At 35.6% G+C, this 15,653-nt stretch overlaps 1 protein-coding gene across 1 annotated transcript; it reads right to left on the bottom strand.

Annotated features, from left to right (window-relative positions):
* Positions 1–1,238: 1,238 nt before the first annotated feature.
* On the bottom strand, positions 1,239–14,761 carry LOC136815225 (cytoplasmic tRNA 2-thiolation protein 2-like). Its single transcript, XM_067071670.1, has 20 exons — positions 14,609–14,761; positions 13,874–13,948; positions 13,325–13,403; positions 12,993–13,052; positions 11,992–12,052; positions 11,438–11,538; positions 9,983–10,068; positions 9,682–9,727; positions 9,165–9,254; positions 8,705–8,754; positions 8,383–8,464; positions 7,939–7,995; positions 7,593–7,627; positions 7,107–7,173; positions 4,695–4,758; positions 3,852–3,897; positions 3,168–3,205; positions 2,594–2,619; positions 1,748–1,809; positions 1,239–1,367 (listed from the first exon to the last, which is right to left on the bottom strand). The coding sequence occupies exons 1-20, from the start codon at positions 14,671–14,673 to the stop codon at positions 1,325–1,327; spliced, it is 1,233 nt and encodes a 410-aa protein (XP_066927771.1). The 5' UTR covers positions 14,674–14,761; the 3' UTR covers positions 1,239–1,324.
* Positions 14,762–15,653: the final 892 nt, after the last annotated feature.

Genomic DNA, 15,653 nt, shown 5'->3' with positions numbered 1-15,653 from the left:
ACAAGCAGAAAGCCCACGGTAAATAAACAAAAGCAATAAAAATTGGTAACATTATAACATGATGGAGTAAAATTGGTAAAATGAAATTTATACTTCTGTTATTTGTGAGATTTTTAACTTTTAACGAATGATACACGTTTTTCTCATAAGAAAATCCAAAATTCTACAAGCCTTCGAATGTTCTTAACTTTTAGAGTTTTTAGCCAAAAAATGTTCCTAACATGTTCTTATTTTCAACAATTTGAGAGTATTTTTGTCCATTTTCCAAAGAAAATAGGTGTTTTAGGGTCCGCAAAGCCTTGAAATGTTCTTAACTTGGGTTGCATACCTTTTAATGTTCAAAACCAAAAAACTGAAACTGCAAATGGTTTGGGTTTGTTTACCTAAACAAAGAAGCTGTCACATTGCTAATTCGATTTCTAGGATCTTGCCTGAAGTCACAGCAACGAATTTCAAAATGGTAGCCCAGCGGAAGAGAACATTAAAGCTTAGGGCTTATGCATGCGTGCGCTTAGTGAACCAGCGTACACAAGGTGTAGTGCTTGGTTAGAATAATGGTTTAGCAAAACAAAAAATCAAATGATGCAGTTTGTTTGCTAAACCCTCGGTTTAGCGAACGAAGAAAACACAGAAAAAAGACTGTTGGCTTTGATCGTCTGTTTAGGTAAACTTTTAAATGAATCAATGCGTTCGCTAAACCCTCTGTTTCACTTTTTTGGGTTTTTGGCTAAATGGTATGCACACTTGTTCTTAATATTTTGGTCATTAAAGCCTTATATGAGGCCTTATGTTTTTATACAGTTTGTTCTTATAAAAAAACGTGTATGCCTTCACACTCACCAAGTGACACATTGGGGTATGGTCTTTTAAATGAATACACAAATAAGGGTTAGTTTTTAAGTATAAAATGATATTTTTCAAGTAGTTCACTTAAAATCTCATCGATATATAAAAAAAGCTATGAAAAATAAAAACGTTCCCTTTACAAAATCATTCCAATCAAGCGTCTTCCAGCTTGACCTAAATTTCGAAATAAAACATCAAACCAGTCTGGTACCAATGGTCACTTCATGAATATTAACCAATCCAAAGTATTATTGAGATGCGTTGTTTTAGCAATTAGACTCTAGAGCTGTCGGAGGAGACTTCACTTGTCTTATTGAGATTCATCAATTAACTTTTATAGCAGTGTCATTCCAGTAGAAAATCTTGAGACGCACTGTGTTAGCAACTAGAGTCCAGAGTTATCAGTAAAGTATTTGGTTTTGGTTGAACTTTAATTGTGGTTTTGATTTATATTCATCAGTTTGCTTTTGTAGAAGTGTCATTCCAGTAGAAAATCTTGGATTGTCTCTTTCATTTTAGCCCTAAAATACAAAGAAAAGCAAATAAATTCATCAATCAACCCTTAACTGCACGGTTGGCATCTGAGGGGACTGGAAATGGATTCACAAGAAGATGAGGTCCCAATTTTTCGTCTATGAGTTATAAATAATACGCAGTAAGCTTATTGTAAAGGGTAAGGCAAGAATAAAATGGAGCCCATTGGTTTTTTGACATAAGAGAGTTGCAGTGGTGGTCAAAGTAAAAGGTTTTTTGTCTGAGACGGAAAATGGAAATTAACAAATTGTTTAGATTTTGGTGACCGGGAGGAGTCCGGTAATGAATTTAGAAGGAAATTAGGAAATTGGAAATTGTTTTATTTTAGAGAAAGCCTAAACGTGCACCAAGAAAAAACTTTTCATACCTTTTAATATTGGTTGAGATAGTTTCTAATGTTTGTAACGGAAACGATGCCACGTTGAGGCTCTAAACAAAACAAACTTTAGTATGAGAGAATAAAAGAGGGAAAAGGTTTTCTTCAAAAACTTTAGTATGAGAGAATAAAAGAGGGAAAAGGTTTTCTTCAAAAAATATGAAGATCCAGTTGGCGCTCTTTACTTCATTAATTTTCTATTTTCAATTTTCGAGTAATGGAGCGTATCGAATGTTAGAGCGTCGAAGAGTGTTTCTTGTTGACGTTGACTTTTGATAAGTACTAGTTATCGTAGGACTTTGAGTGCAATACGAGAAATATTTTATGATTTCCGAGATTTTTCCGTAATACTTTTCCGAGCCTTTAGGCGAGGAAAAATATCGGTAAAATCTTGGAACGAGTAAAATATCGAGTATTGCAAGAGAACATTTGATTTTAGTGTCTTTTATGGGAGAACTCCAAAGTAAAAGTTAATCTGAAAATATTTTTGTTGCATTTTTCCCTTTGACTCCCAGTCAGTTCTTTTCGGCTGGTTTGTTTTGATTTTTCTCCCGTCGCTTACCCAGTCCCCCAAAAGTCAACGCGGTCATATTTACAGACTAGAGAAATATGAAATATCGCAAATAATTCGATGTTCTCGCTGGTTCTCGACCAATCAAAATGCTTAAATTTTTTTGGGTCGGTAATAATATCGTATAATGGAGCGTATCGAATAGTAGAACGAAGAACTAGAACAAGCGTCAACCCTAGATTTTTTTGTTGGGACATAGACTTTTGAAGGTCTAGGTTTAATGAGATCATTGTGGATAAAAGTCTCAAGGGAGGAAATGATCTTACCATATCTTTAAACGTCAAATTGCAGCCTGAAAAAAAACCAAAAAGTAGTTGATTGGATATGATAACGATTTCTTTGATCTGCTTGGATTCTTTGTTTAAGATCCCGAGGAGGGGAGGGGTACTAGTTTTGCAAGTTGACCGGTATTTCCGAGCCAAAGTTTAAAAATCGACCCTGTGAGGGACTGAAATTCGCAAAAAGTGAAGTTTTTTCCAAGTTTTAAAAGCCGAGGAGAGTCGATATTATCGATTTTATCGCAGTGACTAGGATTCGGAATGAGAGGAAGAAGTGCAAATAGTTTATCTTTCATTTATTAGCATATCAGTCTTTCAATTGAAGAAAAAAAATGAGATTTGAAATAATTTTTTATTCACTTTCACTAGCCACTCGCGAAAGTTATTGCTACTAAAATTGAACATTCACAAAAAACCGCGAAAGTTTTGTCCGTAAATTTCCTTCAAAAAGTCGCGAAACTTAAATACGCAAAATTTCGCGACTTTTCGGTCTCACGAAAGTTTCTGCCTGCGAAAGTTTCTGCCCTTAAAGTAGACATCTTGTTGAGAAATGAGAACTCACCATAACATAAATTAGCTTTGATGTCATCAGTATTTAACCTGAAAAATATCCAAATAACAGCAATCGTTTACAACATATTACACTGTTTTCATGATATGCACTATTGTAATGTCTTCCACGGACCCAACAGCTGATTGATTGAACGTGATGTATTGACTGATTTTACGTCACTTGCAACCAGCCAGCTGTTGGGTCCGTGATGTAATGTCAGAAGACATTGCAATGGTGCATATCATGAATACCATCTCATTTTTTGACCAGAAACGAGAAATTGTAGAGACCTTAAAAACCAAAAATCTGAATGAACTCAAATGGATAATACGAAATACTGTATAGTGGTCAAATTCACATATTCTCGAAATTCGGTGATTTGTTGGTTGATTTATGCCGAATTTTGAGACGGAAAAGCCTCTTTGACATGGAAATCCTATTCTGAATCGCAGACCTCTATAGATACATTTAAGAAACTTTTTCCTCAAGAGGATGAGCAGAAGCCTATGGAAATCTGAGACAGAAAAACTTTCAACACTGCAAAAAAACAAAAACCTCTTGATAGAATTGTGAAGAATATCCAACACTTGTCAAATTACATAATCGAAAGAATGTAACTCGAAGTTGAAAGGTCATTTTTTGGAAGCTGGAGATTCAAAAGACGATACTTAATAGGTCATTAAAAAAACTCACTTGAATTTATTGCTTGAACATTCATCGCTTGACCCACAACAACCACCTAAAAAATTAGAAAATATTTTATGTGAATGACCCATTAATCTAGGGTTTTTAGACAGTCTTTCGACTTCTCGGCTATGTATGAACTGAGCAAAACATTGGAATGAGCGGGGATTCGAGCCGGGGACACCTGGTTTGAAGCGCTGACGCCTTGTCCTTCCGAAACCAATGTAGCTTCAGACTCCGCATGCAATGTACCTTATGATATCACACAGCGAGTAATGATAAGTCTAGCTAGGGTTAAGCTAGCGAGTACCTCACCAAAAACCGGGATTTTTCATCCCGTTTCTTAGTGAGTTCCACTTTGACGATTTTCGAAAAATAGAAGCCTTTCAAGTGTTTTGACGCAAATTCGATTTTTTTTATACTACAGGAGCTTCAAACGTTTAAAGTGACGTCAAAAAATCGAATGTTTAGAGCCCGAAAACCTGGGCTCAAAACATTCGAAAAAGTCGCAAAGTGGAATAGACGTTACAGCGTAGAAAAAAAGCCGTGACGTCTAGTACAGGCTAGGGTTAAGCAAAAAATTATATCGATGAAGAGGGAGTGTTGTCGTGGCTTTTACTAACAAGAAATAATCATAGGAAAAAAATCAAATTAGGTGGTAAAATGAGTTTCCTTATTTCACAATGTAGAAATTGACCTATGAAAATGTGTCATAAGTTTCTAGATGGTAAAAAAGAAAATCTCCTAGTGATAAAATTACCAGGTAAAATGTTATGGCGTTCTATCTGAAAGTTTTTCATTTTTCAGATGTGTAACGAACGTGAGTAACAAATATCGACATTAAAATTTCACCTTTCTTTCCGCAACTGACGTCGACCGGTTCATTGAATTCCATCTTCTCTTTCGATATAGTGCCCTGAAAACATCAATGAAAAAGAGTAAATCTTTCGGTCAAAAGGAAAAGAACTTCGAATAAACATGGCAAAAAAAACAATAATTTTACCTTTAGGTGGGATCTTGCTTTCAATGCTCACTACTTTCCAAAACTTCAATCCCATAATCAATTTTATCAAAAGTCTCTTTCTGATTATCTAATATCGTGACTTTGACTACTGTGTTTTTTACAGTGAATGAACACATCACTTTTGTGTACTGTTAATATATTCAAAACTTATTAAGCCATTATTTACTTTAATGGGATAAATTTTCGCGGGGATTAAATTTCGCGGTTGAGCTCATCCGCGAAATTTTAAGATTTCGCGGGGATTAATTTTCGCGGATGGCACTATTGGGGGGCAATATTTTCTCGATTTTATGACTTTTACTGTCAAATCATGCATATTGGTTGTTGAAATACACATTATTTGCGCCTCTTTGATGCAAGTAACCACTCAAATAGTATTTATTTGACATATTTTGAGTTTTGTTTAGAAATATTTCGCGGATGGGCCTTTCTCAAATTTCCAATGGGACTTATCTTCGCGGATGACACCCAAATCCGCGAAATCCGCGAAAATTAATCCCCGCGAAAATTTATCCCATTAAAGTATTGTCTGCCAAAAAAATATCTGCAACCTGCAATCGCTCGTTCCAAATTATTTTCGTATATTTTTATCACCTAAAGACTTGGTAAATTATACGGAACAATCTCGGAACTCGTAAAATATTTCTCATATTGGACTCGCAAATGTCCAGTAACTATTACATTTCATGGTTTCGTGGGGAAATATTCTATACATAAACAATGTACGGTCTCTTATCTCCATAGTTGGTGCATAGCAACTGTAACAACATGGAGTCTTATAAAACAACTTCTCAACTCACAAATTAATCCCTCGAGTCATAGCATCAATTCAGCTAATCAAAACAAGATCTTACAGAATTTTTTTCATGTTTTGTTAAATTACGTTATTTCCACCATTATAGAAGCAAACGTTCGAATCTGTAGATGAGATCCCTTACGCAAATCGAATGTTTGCTTCCATAATGGTGGAAGTTTATGTAACTCACGACAAATCATGAAAAGCCTCATTATAGATCTAATTTAAACAAGCTACATGCTGAATGGACCTACCTGAAGATTGATGTAATAAGATAATTGAAAAATGAGAACAATAGTATGAAAATGCAGAATAATACGAGAACAACTCGAGAAATTCATGGAATCCGGCGATTCTCGGCTGTTCTGGCGATTTTTAGAAAGTTCCTGTACCAAAATCAGTTTCATTGAAAATTGAACCATGCTCAATCGTGGACATTATAAATGATGTTTTTGTTTGAAAAAAACAAAGACATGATACGAAAAAATCCAATGAAAATCTGCAAAAACGAAAATTTCCGGCTTTTTTGGCCGGAAAAAACATTTTCTCAAAAATCGAACTCGGTCATGTTTTGAGCATTGCGAATACGCATCATTCTGCAAAAAATCAGAGAAAAATAAGGATGAAAATTCGAGAAAATGTCAAAAAAACCGGTTTTTCCGGCATATTTCCGGCATTTTTCGGCCGGAAAAAAATGTTTTTCGAAAATCGCGCCCCGTCACATTTTAGGTATTGTCATTTTGCATCAGTGTGCAAAATTTCATAAAAAAATATAAAGTACAGCTCGAGAAATTCAAGAATACTGTCTTTCCGGCGAAATAGGTTGTTCCGACGATTTTTGAATAGTTCCGGCTTCAAAAATCAATTTTATTGAAAATTGAAACATGCTTGATGGTGGGCATTGCTATTAATAATGTTTTTGAATGAAAAAACAACCAATTATAAGGAAAAAGTTCAATGAAAATCCAGAAAAAACGGCGATTTCCGGCATATTTCCGGCACTTTCGGCCGGAAAAATTTTTTTCTCAAAAATCGGACTCAGCCATGTTTTGGGCATTGTTAATACGCATCTTTGAGCAAAAAATCAGAAAAAACTAATGATAAAATCTTGAGAAAGTGGCAAAAAACCAGTTTTTCCGGGATATTTCCGGCATTTTCGGCCGGAAAATTTTTTTTCCCGAAAATCGGGCTCCGTCACATTTTGGGCAACGCCATTTTGCATCATTGTGCAAAAAATCAGAAAAAACTAATGAGCCAATCCCGAGAAAAGCTGGCAACAGACGAACGAACGGACGAACGAACGAACGAACGAACGGACATGGGTTAATTTAAAGGACTTCCACCGGGGTACCCGGAGGTAGGTCCAAAAATCAAGCTACTCAGACCTTTAACTTCTTTTCGATTATATCAAAATGAAATATCATAATGATATGAAATAGGGTACCTGACAAAATGCACATTTTTCATTGTTATTATCGTAAGAGGCGTTCGAACACAACTTGTCACCCGTCCTGAAAATAACAAATGATTAAAGTTCAGACAATGATGATCCAAAAAACAATCTACGTGGACGCTTTTTAATAAGAACAAATTTAATAAGAACAACAGGCTTTGATGGCCGAATTATTAAGAACAATTTAAGAATGTTTTAAGGCTTCACAGGTTCTAAAACACCCAAGGGAAATTAATTTACCCAAAAATACTTACAAAATCGTGAAAATGAGAACAAAGACTTTGGATTGTAGGTCAATTTGTAAAATCAAAGCAAAGTGAAATACATATAAACATATTGTAAAATTGAAGCAAAAGATTACATCAGAAAAAAATCATGAATATTTCCAACCAACTATTCCCAACCAAATCTGTGATCTGCCCTCAATTTTTTAAAATTTTATCCCCGTTTTTGCTGAAATGATTATTTAGCAGTTACCTGAAAACTGTGCTGACCGTCGATGGAAATTCCACCTTGAAAAAGAGAATAATTAAAAAAAACCAAGAGTTACTGCATAAAGGTATATCAATTTATTTTTTAATAATGGTTGAGAAATAAGCCTAGCAAAGGAAAACAAAAGCATTGTTATGATGATGCAATGTCTTATTATGCTAAGATACAGTATGTTAAGCTCGATTGGGTCCGCTTGAGTTCCAAAGCTTGGAGTATCATTATGAGGTAGCGATGAGGCGTATTGGGGCGTAAAGGTAGTTGAACAAGACAAACCCGGGAGGAAAATTCACTGACAGTTTTATCTCACCATGTAAAAACATTTGTAAAATACCTGTAAGCCATTGATAAATTCTTCAGTTTGTCTTTGCAAACTAGCTCCAGTTTCAGCCTGAAAAACGGGAACAGGTTCCTATGTTACCTATACCAGAAACCTGGCAACGGTTGAAATGTGCTATTCCATTTTGGATATAAGAAGGGGGTGGACAAACTTTTCCAGGGTGTATGCTGAGAAGAATTTCCAAGAGTTCTTTTTTATTTTTCAATGGGATTTGATTAGAATTGACTTTACCCAAGGGGTTAGATGACAAAGCATTATCTACGAAGGAATGAGCAATTGGTGTAAAATTTCTGCGAACTTTTTTTTAGGGAGTATCCAAAAATTCTCAAGATAAATTTTTAACCTGGAAAAGTTCGTCCACCCCTCTGTATTGATATTAAATAGAATGTTGTACCAATAGGCTGAGTGGGATTGGTTGAAAATAATGTTTTTTCTCACCATCGTATGAAGGTTGGGTAAGATGAGCGAGGGAAGGTCTTCAAAACGATTGTACATCACAACTTCTTTCGATGAAAGCTCCCTACAAAGCAAAAACAAAATAGCATGAATAAAGTTTGTTGCTTTTAGCTCTGGGTTTAGCTGGCCCACTTTCCGTCCTACCTATTCTAATTGTGAATTAAAATGAACAGAAAGTTGGTTGTGTAAGTCAATGCGTCGTCCTCTTCTGATGCCAAAGCAATAACTTCTTTCAATTTTCTTCTTCTTCATACCAGCAACCTTAAATAAGTTACAAATAATATGAGCAATGATTGGGTGATACCTCATTGGTCGAACAACCATAACATCGGGATATCTGTCGTCTCCAACAGCCTACAAAGTTAAAAAAAATGGTTCAATTCGTAAAGCATAAGAGAGCAGAAAAGGAAGTTGTGGTGAAAAATTGAGAAAATTCAAAAAACGAAACAAAATTTTCGGGCAAAAAGTCTCTTGATTTGTTCCGTGGTTGTGCAACCAGTTCCTGACGTAATGTGATGTTAAAGATTTTGATTGTATTGCATTGCATTGAGAAACTACTTAAAAAATTACATCTGCTTAGTATTTTTTTTCTCAGGAAATGTTTTTGAATTGGGAATCGTTGACATCACATTAAAATTTCAATGGAAAAGGATATCAAGGTAAGACATCACAAAAAACTTGCTTCGTAACATTTTGGAAAGCGATGTCAATTTGCGAGCCTGATAAAAACTTTTCCAGGATTGTGTGCAGTCTAACGTACATACCACATCTTTAGGTAGCGAAATTCCTCGTCCTTGTGAAATGTTGGAAAGTAATTTCATCGATAGCGTTGTTGCGTTTTCACCAAGCATTATCTGAAGAGAGACAGGAAAATTTCATTAACTTGTACCGTAGCCAAAGTTCGCTCAATAATCAAATGCGCAAAATTCGAAAAAATTCGGGTAGTGCTGCGGTACAGCCATTTTGAAAAAAGACAAAACCAAGCTTGTGCTTCACCCGCGAAAGACTTCTTACAGAGTTAACGGACAGCTTGGTTCATGTATCAGATTATTCGGAAATTTTCATTTTGATTGTTGAGCGAACTTTTTATTTGTCAACTGTAAGTACGGGAGCTTTGATTTAAGATGTATTAATCTGCAGTGGAAACACAATATCAAAACTAGTGAAAGTAATATTCATTAAAATGAGCGAGTTAATGTGCTCACGGAAAAGATATCTATAAGTGAAATACTTTGTGCTGTAATTAACTGAGCATCGACAATTGAGGTTTTAAAAACACACCTTATTGTAGCCATGTTGAACGGCAGTTTCAACGATTAGACGTAACCTGTAAAAAAAGTGAATGAGAACCTTAATTTGTCTCCTTATTATTATACAATTACAATTATGTTAGTCTAGGTATTGGCCAACCGTCAAATCATATTATCCTGGAAGCACAAGCCAAATTTCGACGAGGTCTGGGAAGGAATCAGGCCAAATTTCGACGAAATCTGGGAAAGAATTTGACTGCTGGACTTAAAGTGTAACAGGATAACGGCACCTAATAATGAAGACAGGTCATCTAAAGCTCCATAAATAATACCTTAGTTTTTCGATATAATCCGTTTTTGCAGTTAATGTGGATACGGTTTCAAAGTTCTTCAGGAATTCATCTTTCCCTGTAGAATTCTGAAGTGAAATAAACGTAATTTAAAGTAAAGAAGCAATTTATTGCAATTTAAAACTCTTTTCGAACCCTTCAAGCGACAGGGTGTCTACGGATTTTTTTTCGGGATTTTCAAGGTTTTCAAGGTTTTTTTGGTCATTTTTAAGTGGTTTTTCAAGGTTTTTTGGCAAAAACTTTGGCACTTTTCAAGGTTTTTTGATACTCAGTTGATATGGCTCTTTACAGGAATTTTTTTTTTTTTCAGAGTGGTAGGTGAAAGAAAGATAGAGGACAGCAAATAAAATTTATTTACTTTTGGTGCCCGGGGAATTACTTCCACAATTAAATTCCTATCCCCTCTCGAGAACAATACCACAAAAAGAAATACTCCAGCTCCCTAGTCTTCCAACTGTAGGAATATAGAATTAGAAGCATAACCAATTGTTTACAGTGACCAAGGAGGCGCAACCATGGTTTGCGCCGACGAGAGAAAATTTTGATTTTGACTCTTTCAAAAGGCTAAAAAACGCCTTGTTTTTGATTTTGTTTTTTACAAAAATCAATTGCCAAAAGAGTTGTTTTAAGGATCCTCGAAATTTTATTGATGAACGGCCATTATTCCAAGACGCCCTGAAGCGATTTGAAAATTGGGGAACAGTCGATTTCTTAGGGCTCATGCAAACGGAAAATTTGTGACAAAAACTCAGCTAATGATAAAAGAATATGTTGCATTCGTTGCGACAGAATCGCAACAGAAACAGGGAAATATGGAATTCTCTAAATGTTATAAAGGTTTAGCGCCGCAGGCGGTTTTTTACTTATTCTTACTTTTCGAATGACTTGATAGTGCTTTTCAAGGTTTTTAACAATTTTTCGAGGTTTTCAAGGTTTTTCCCAGAAAATTGATAGTTTTCAAGGTTTTCAAGGTTGGGTGGTTCATTTTCAAGGTTTTCAAGGTTTTCAAGGTTTTCAAGGTCCCGTAGACACCCTGAGCGATATTTAAGGTTTATAACCGTTTTTCGCCAACCAGTCTCCCGGGACAAAATTTTTATTCAAATCCATAGGTATTCACTTAATTCAAACAAGTTTATAATGTCATCCGAATCTGACCATGAATCGAAGTATCCAAGCCGCCCAAAAAAGACACGTATGCAATCTAGCTCCCTAACAGTAGAACTACTAAATTGTGATGTAAATTCTTTATGTAAATACTTGTGATGATGTAGTGCCGTTGAATATCAGGCAAAGTTTTAAGACTGTAATGACTTCTTTACGGGTACAACTTAAAAAAAAACTCCGATCAAAGATGGCGGATAAAGTTCAGGGTTTATAAAAGTCTGTTGCTTCAACCCAAAACAAAAAGATTACAAGCTTGATAGACAGCACATATACCTGATGCACTGGCACAGTGTAAAATGGATAACCATGTTTCTTCATTTCTTCTTGAAACTTTAGTGTTTCTTTTTCAATATCGTTCTTCAGTGTAAAACTCTCTAAAAGATAAAAGAGGACAAAATTTTGGGAAGAGGCGTTTTCACTTCTTTCTGATGTGCAAAGCATTCATGATGTTTCATTTTCAAAACAATTTAATTCATTCAACATAGGATTAATATTTTAAATGTTTTTGTAAAGAAAAATATATACGAACAGAAGGCTTTGAGACGTTCAAAATATTAAGAACAAGCCAATAACAATTTAAGGTTATGTCTACCCGGGCGCTACCCCGGGAAAGACTGTTTTTTCGATTTATGATGAATTTTCGCGTACCCGAAGTGTTCCAAAGGCTTGAGTGTAAACGCTCAAATTTCTTAGAACATTGTGAAAATAATATTTTAAGTATATTTTTCTCTGGGCTTCAAAAATTTTGGATGTTCCTATATATACGTGTACTTTCATATATGCACGTGTATATAATAAATTTGTTTGGAGCAGAAAAGTAGACTTACCATCGATGAAAACAATACCAGGTGAGAATCTCAATCGTTTGTGAGCTTTCTCACTCAACGCCTATAAAAAAAGAAAAAAATGAGTTTAGAACAGATCTAGCACTTTCTAGACTAGGGCAGTTACATGGCACCCGCAGGCTCCATTTTTTGATGGCTATCTACCCCTCTTATCGTTTTTTTTTCGATTGATGATCAATTATAAAAATATCAAGAACTCAAGTTTCAAACACGACAGCAAATTAATACTCTAAAAACTTCGACAGCTAGTCTATGGCATGTTTTAAAGCCATGTGGAATCGGTTCAGTCTGTAGCAAGTTTATGTATTTGCACTTTTGAGGACGGTAAAGTGACTGAAGCGATTTGGAAAAGCCCGCATTTCTGACCCGCAAAATCGAGGACGGTAAAAGTGCTGATTTACCGTCGTTCTCAGTTGGTCATGATCTAGTCAAATTAGAACCTTACCGTCTCCGTCGCTGAAAAACAAACATTTCATTGTTTTCTTTCTTTGATTGGATGTGACGAAATTATGTAAATTCATGCAACTTTTGGCTACTCCAAATTTGGGTAACTCTCGGACGGGATTTTCATATACAATACATATCAAAATAAATTCTGGGGATGCGCCCAGCCTAGCAATTACATGGCACCCGCAGGCTCCAATTTTTTATGGCTATCTACCCCTCTTATCGTTTTTTTTTCGGAGCTTGATCTCTCTCTTGTTTGGTCCTTCTATTTATAATAGCTGAGAACTCATAAAAACATCAAGAACTCAAGTTTCAAACTTCTTAAATAAAACCCAGGGGTTTAATCCAAAACATAGGCACAGCAAATTAATACTCTAAAAACTTCGACTGTATGTAATGCTATAGTCTATAGCATGTTTTAAAGGCATGTGGAATCGGTTCAGTCTGTATCTTAATCGTACAAACTTTCAGGAGCACATATGGGATCGTGAAATCACGAAATTCACTATGGAAGAAGAAGAATCAGTAATATATACCTCAGTGACAAGGTGTACCATTGCTCTGGATGTATGTCCGCCTGATACTGCTAATAACACCTGTAATAAATGAACAAACATTTTGATAACGAAGCATTCATAAATTATGAGTCTTTTGTTTATCTGACGAGTCTCAGTTGGCTAACCCATTAAACGATATCACACCGCAACCTCAAATTTTCAAATATTTTTTGATTTCAAATGCTCCTAAACGCCCTAAAAATTAAGCGATCTAATCAATTTTATAGATTAGTAGTATAATATAAAGCTGCGCATATAAACATAAGCCTAACTTCAGCATTTAAATAAATTGCTGGAAAATCATGATCTACCTTGTCATTAGCTTTCACCAGTTTTGATTTCCCAAGTGTTGATCGGAACTTGTGTGTTGCATATTGTAAGAAACATTCCCTAGTAGTTAAACAAAGGTTAAAGAACATTAAGAACATTTGAAAGAAGTCTGTACTGAGTGAACTTTTGAAGTTCTGTAAGCTTTAGGCTGGGTAGAGAGTTCGTGTATATTCGACTTTTTTTCTTTCATTTTAGTGAAAGCTACAGAAAAGAATCAATATCGACTCAGAGATTTGGAGATACAAGCTAGCTCCTGAACTCACGCGGCCTTTGTATTGCCATGTCAACTTCGAATAGGCTGATTTCTATGGCTGGCTTGTATCACCGATCAGCAAGTTCACTAATTCACCGGAATTAGTTCCGTTTTTTAAAGGCTAAATAGAACGCCATTTTGTTTTCTGTTCTGGATGTCAACACTCCAATATACAAGTCGATTGCGCCACTTTTAAGGGTTGATAGGTATATCGAATATAGACATCATGACCCTACTAGGGTTTACACAATTAATTAGGAATTGGCAAAGGACATACTTGCACATTGGATCATTGATACGAATGACGACGGCTGGTTTGGCTATTTTGCATTTCATACACACTGACATATTTCTGCAAAACAAAATAAGAACAAAAAGGGTCCAATTCATGATATCCATGACGTAATATTTTATAAGGAAGCACCCAAATTTGTTTAGTTCGCCACTAGTTTTATTGCTTAAATTCAAGATTAGTGGCAAGCACCCGGTCTTCTTTTCTTTTTGGGTGCTACGAAGAAGAGATATAAGAAGAGATAGATCATTTGGTGTGTTAGGGAGCCGCATACCCCGATGGCAACACTTTCTTATTCCCGGCAAAACATTCTTGGAGCATTCTCCGATCTTTTCATTATTTTTTCAAGGTACACCTGAAAAAATATTCTTCTGCATGAGAAATACGCTACACTATACACAGTGACCGCCTAACAAATTACTTTTTTACCAACCCGGAGCCTCGGCCTTTTTCCGTTGTAAAGTAGTGATAGGAATGTTTAGCCGGGAATAAGAAAGTTCAATCATCCTACAGTTTCTACATTTGTTTCTATCTTCGTACTGATAATTTCGGATTATAAAAATCCCGACCAACTATAATTGGCGAGCGAGTAAAACCCTGATATCAGGCTAACCAACTATAAGCTAACAGGTCTCGAGTATTATAATGAAGTTAACAGATTCAATTCATAAATGTTAAAAAAAATTTCAGGGAGCTTTAGGAAGCAGTCATTGTCTGTACCTCAACTTGGCTTTTCTGACCATTTCTTGTTCAGCCTCAAGTTTATCCAAATTGACGTCACACATTTTGAAAGTTGTCGTTGGAAAGCTTGTGCAGAGTAATTATTTTGTTATTTTTCTTTCGTGTATTCTTATATTTTTATCTAGCCTGAAATAAAAACAAAAACATAGATCGTAAGTTGATGTGATAATTTGACATAAGGATAATTGCTCGCAACAGAGATTCAAAATTCCAATACCAACATTACAGTGTGGTAACTTAAGTACCTAAAAATGATTAAAATATGACTTAAGTCAAAAGGGTTTGTTTTGTTATGAACCGTGGTCTAATATCTGCTGAAGTATCAAAAAATATCAAGAAGAATATGAAAAGTTAAAAAATAAAGCTAAAATATGAAAAATAAATACAAAACAATAAGTATGTAAACAGTATGTACAATAACTAAAAACACTAACCGAGTCAAGTACCGGTAGATATTTCGCAACGACGAACAGTTCTTTTGCAGCCTTCATTTGCGCCACGAAAGTTTTGTACAGGCTAAGTAAGAATCAGATATGCTTCGCTTAGAATATTGCCTTTGTTCTTAGAACAAAAAATAGCATGCCTGCTAGCGAGCACCTCACTAAAAACCGGGATTTTTCATCTCGTTTCTTAGTGAGTTCCACTTTGACGATTTTTGAAAAATAGAAGCCTTTCAATTGTTTTGACGCAAATTTGATTTTTCCCTACTACCAAGGGCTTCAAAATTTTAATGTGATGTCAAAAAATCGAACGTTTGGAGCCCGAAAACCCGAGCTCAAAACATTCGAAAAAGTCGCAAAGTGGAATAGACGCGGGCGACGTCTAGTATAGGCTACATGCCTGCTCGCTTCTTGCTTAGCCTTACGTCGTGCCGTGGTGTGAACGAAGGCCGCAGGAAAGACGTTCGTCATCACGATTTATCAACCGATACTTGACCTCGTTACTATCAAAAGGGCGCTAATAAAACATCTCGTTTTAAGTAAAGTAAGTCTGCGACCGCAGTCGAGGGCGACCCGAAGGCTCC

Source organism: Clytia hemisphaerica, unplaced genomic scaffold (genome assembly GCF_902728285.1).
Source record: "Clytia hemisphaerica strain Z4C2 unplaced genomic scaffold, Clytia hemisphaerica genome assembly, whole genome shotgun sequence".
Classification (NCBI taxonomy): Eukaryota; Metazoa; Cnidaria; class Hydrozoa; order Leptothecata; family Clytiidae; genus Clytia; species Clytia hemisphaerica.
The sequence above is the reverse complement of the archived record's forward strand: the minus strand, read 5'-3'. Positions and strand labels throughout refer to the sequence as shown.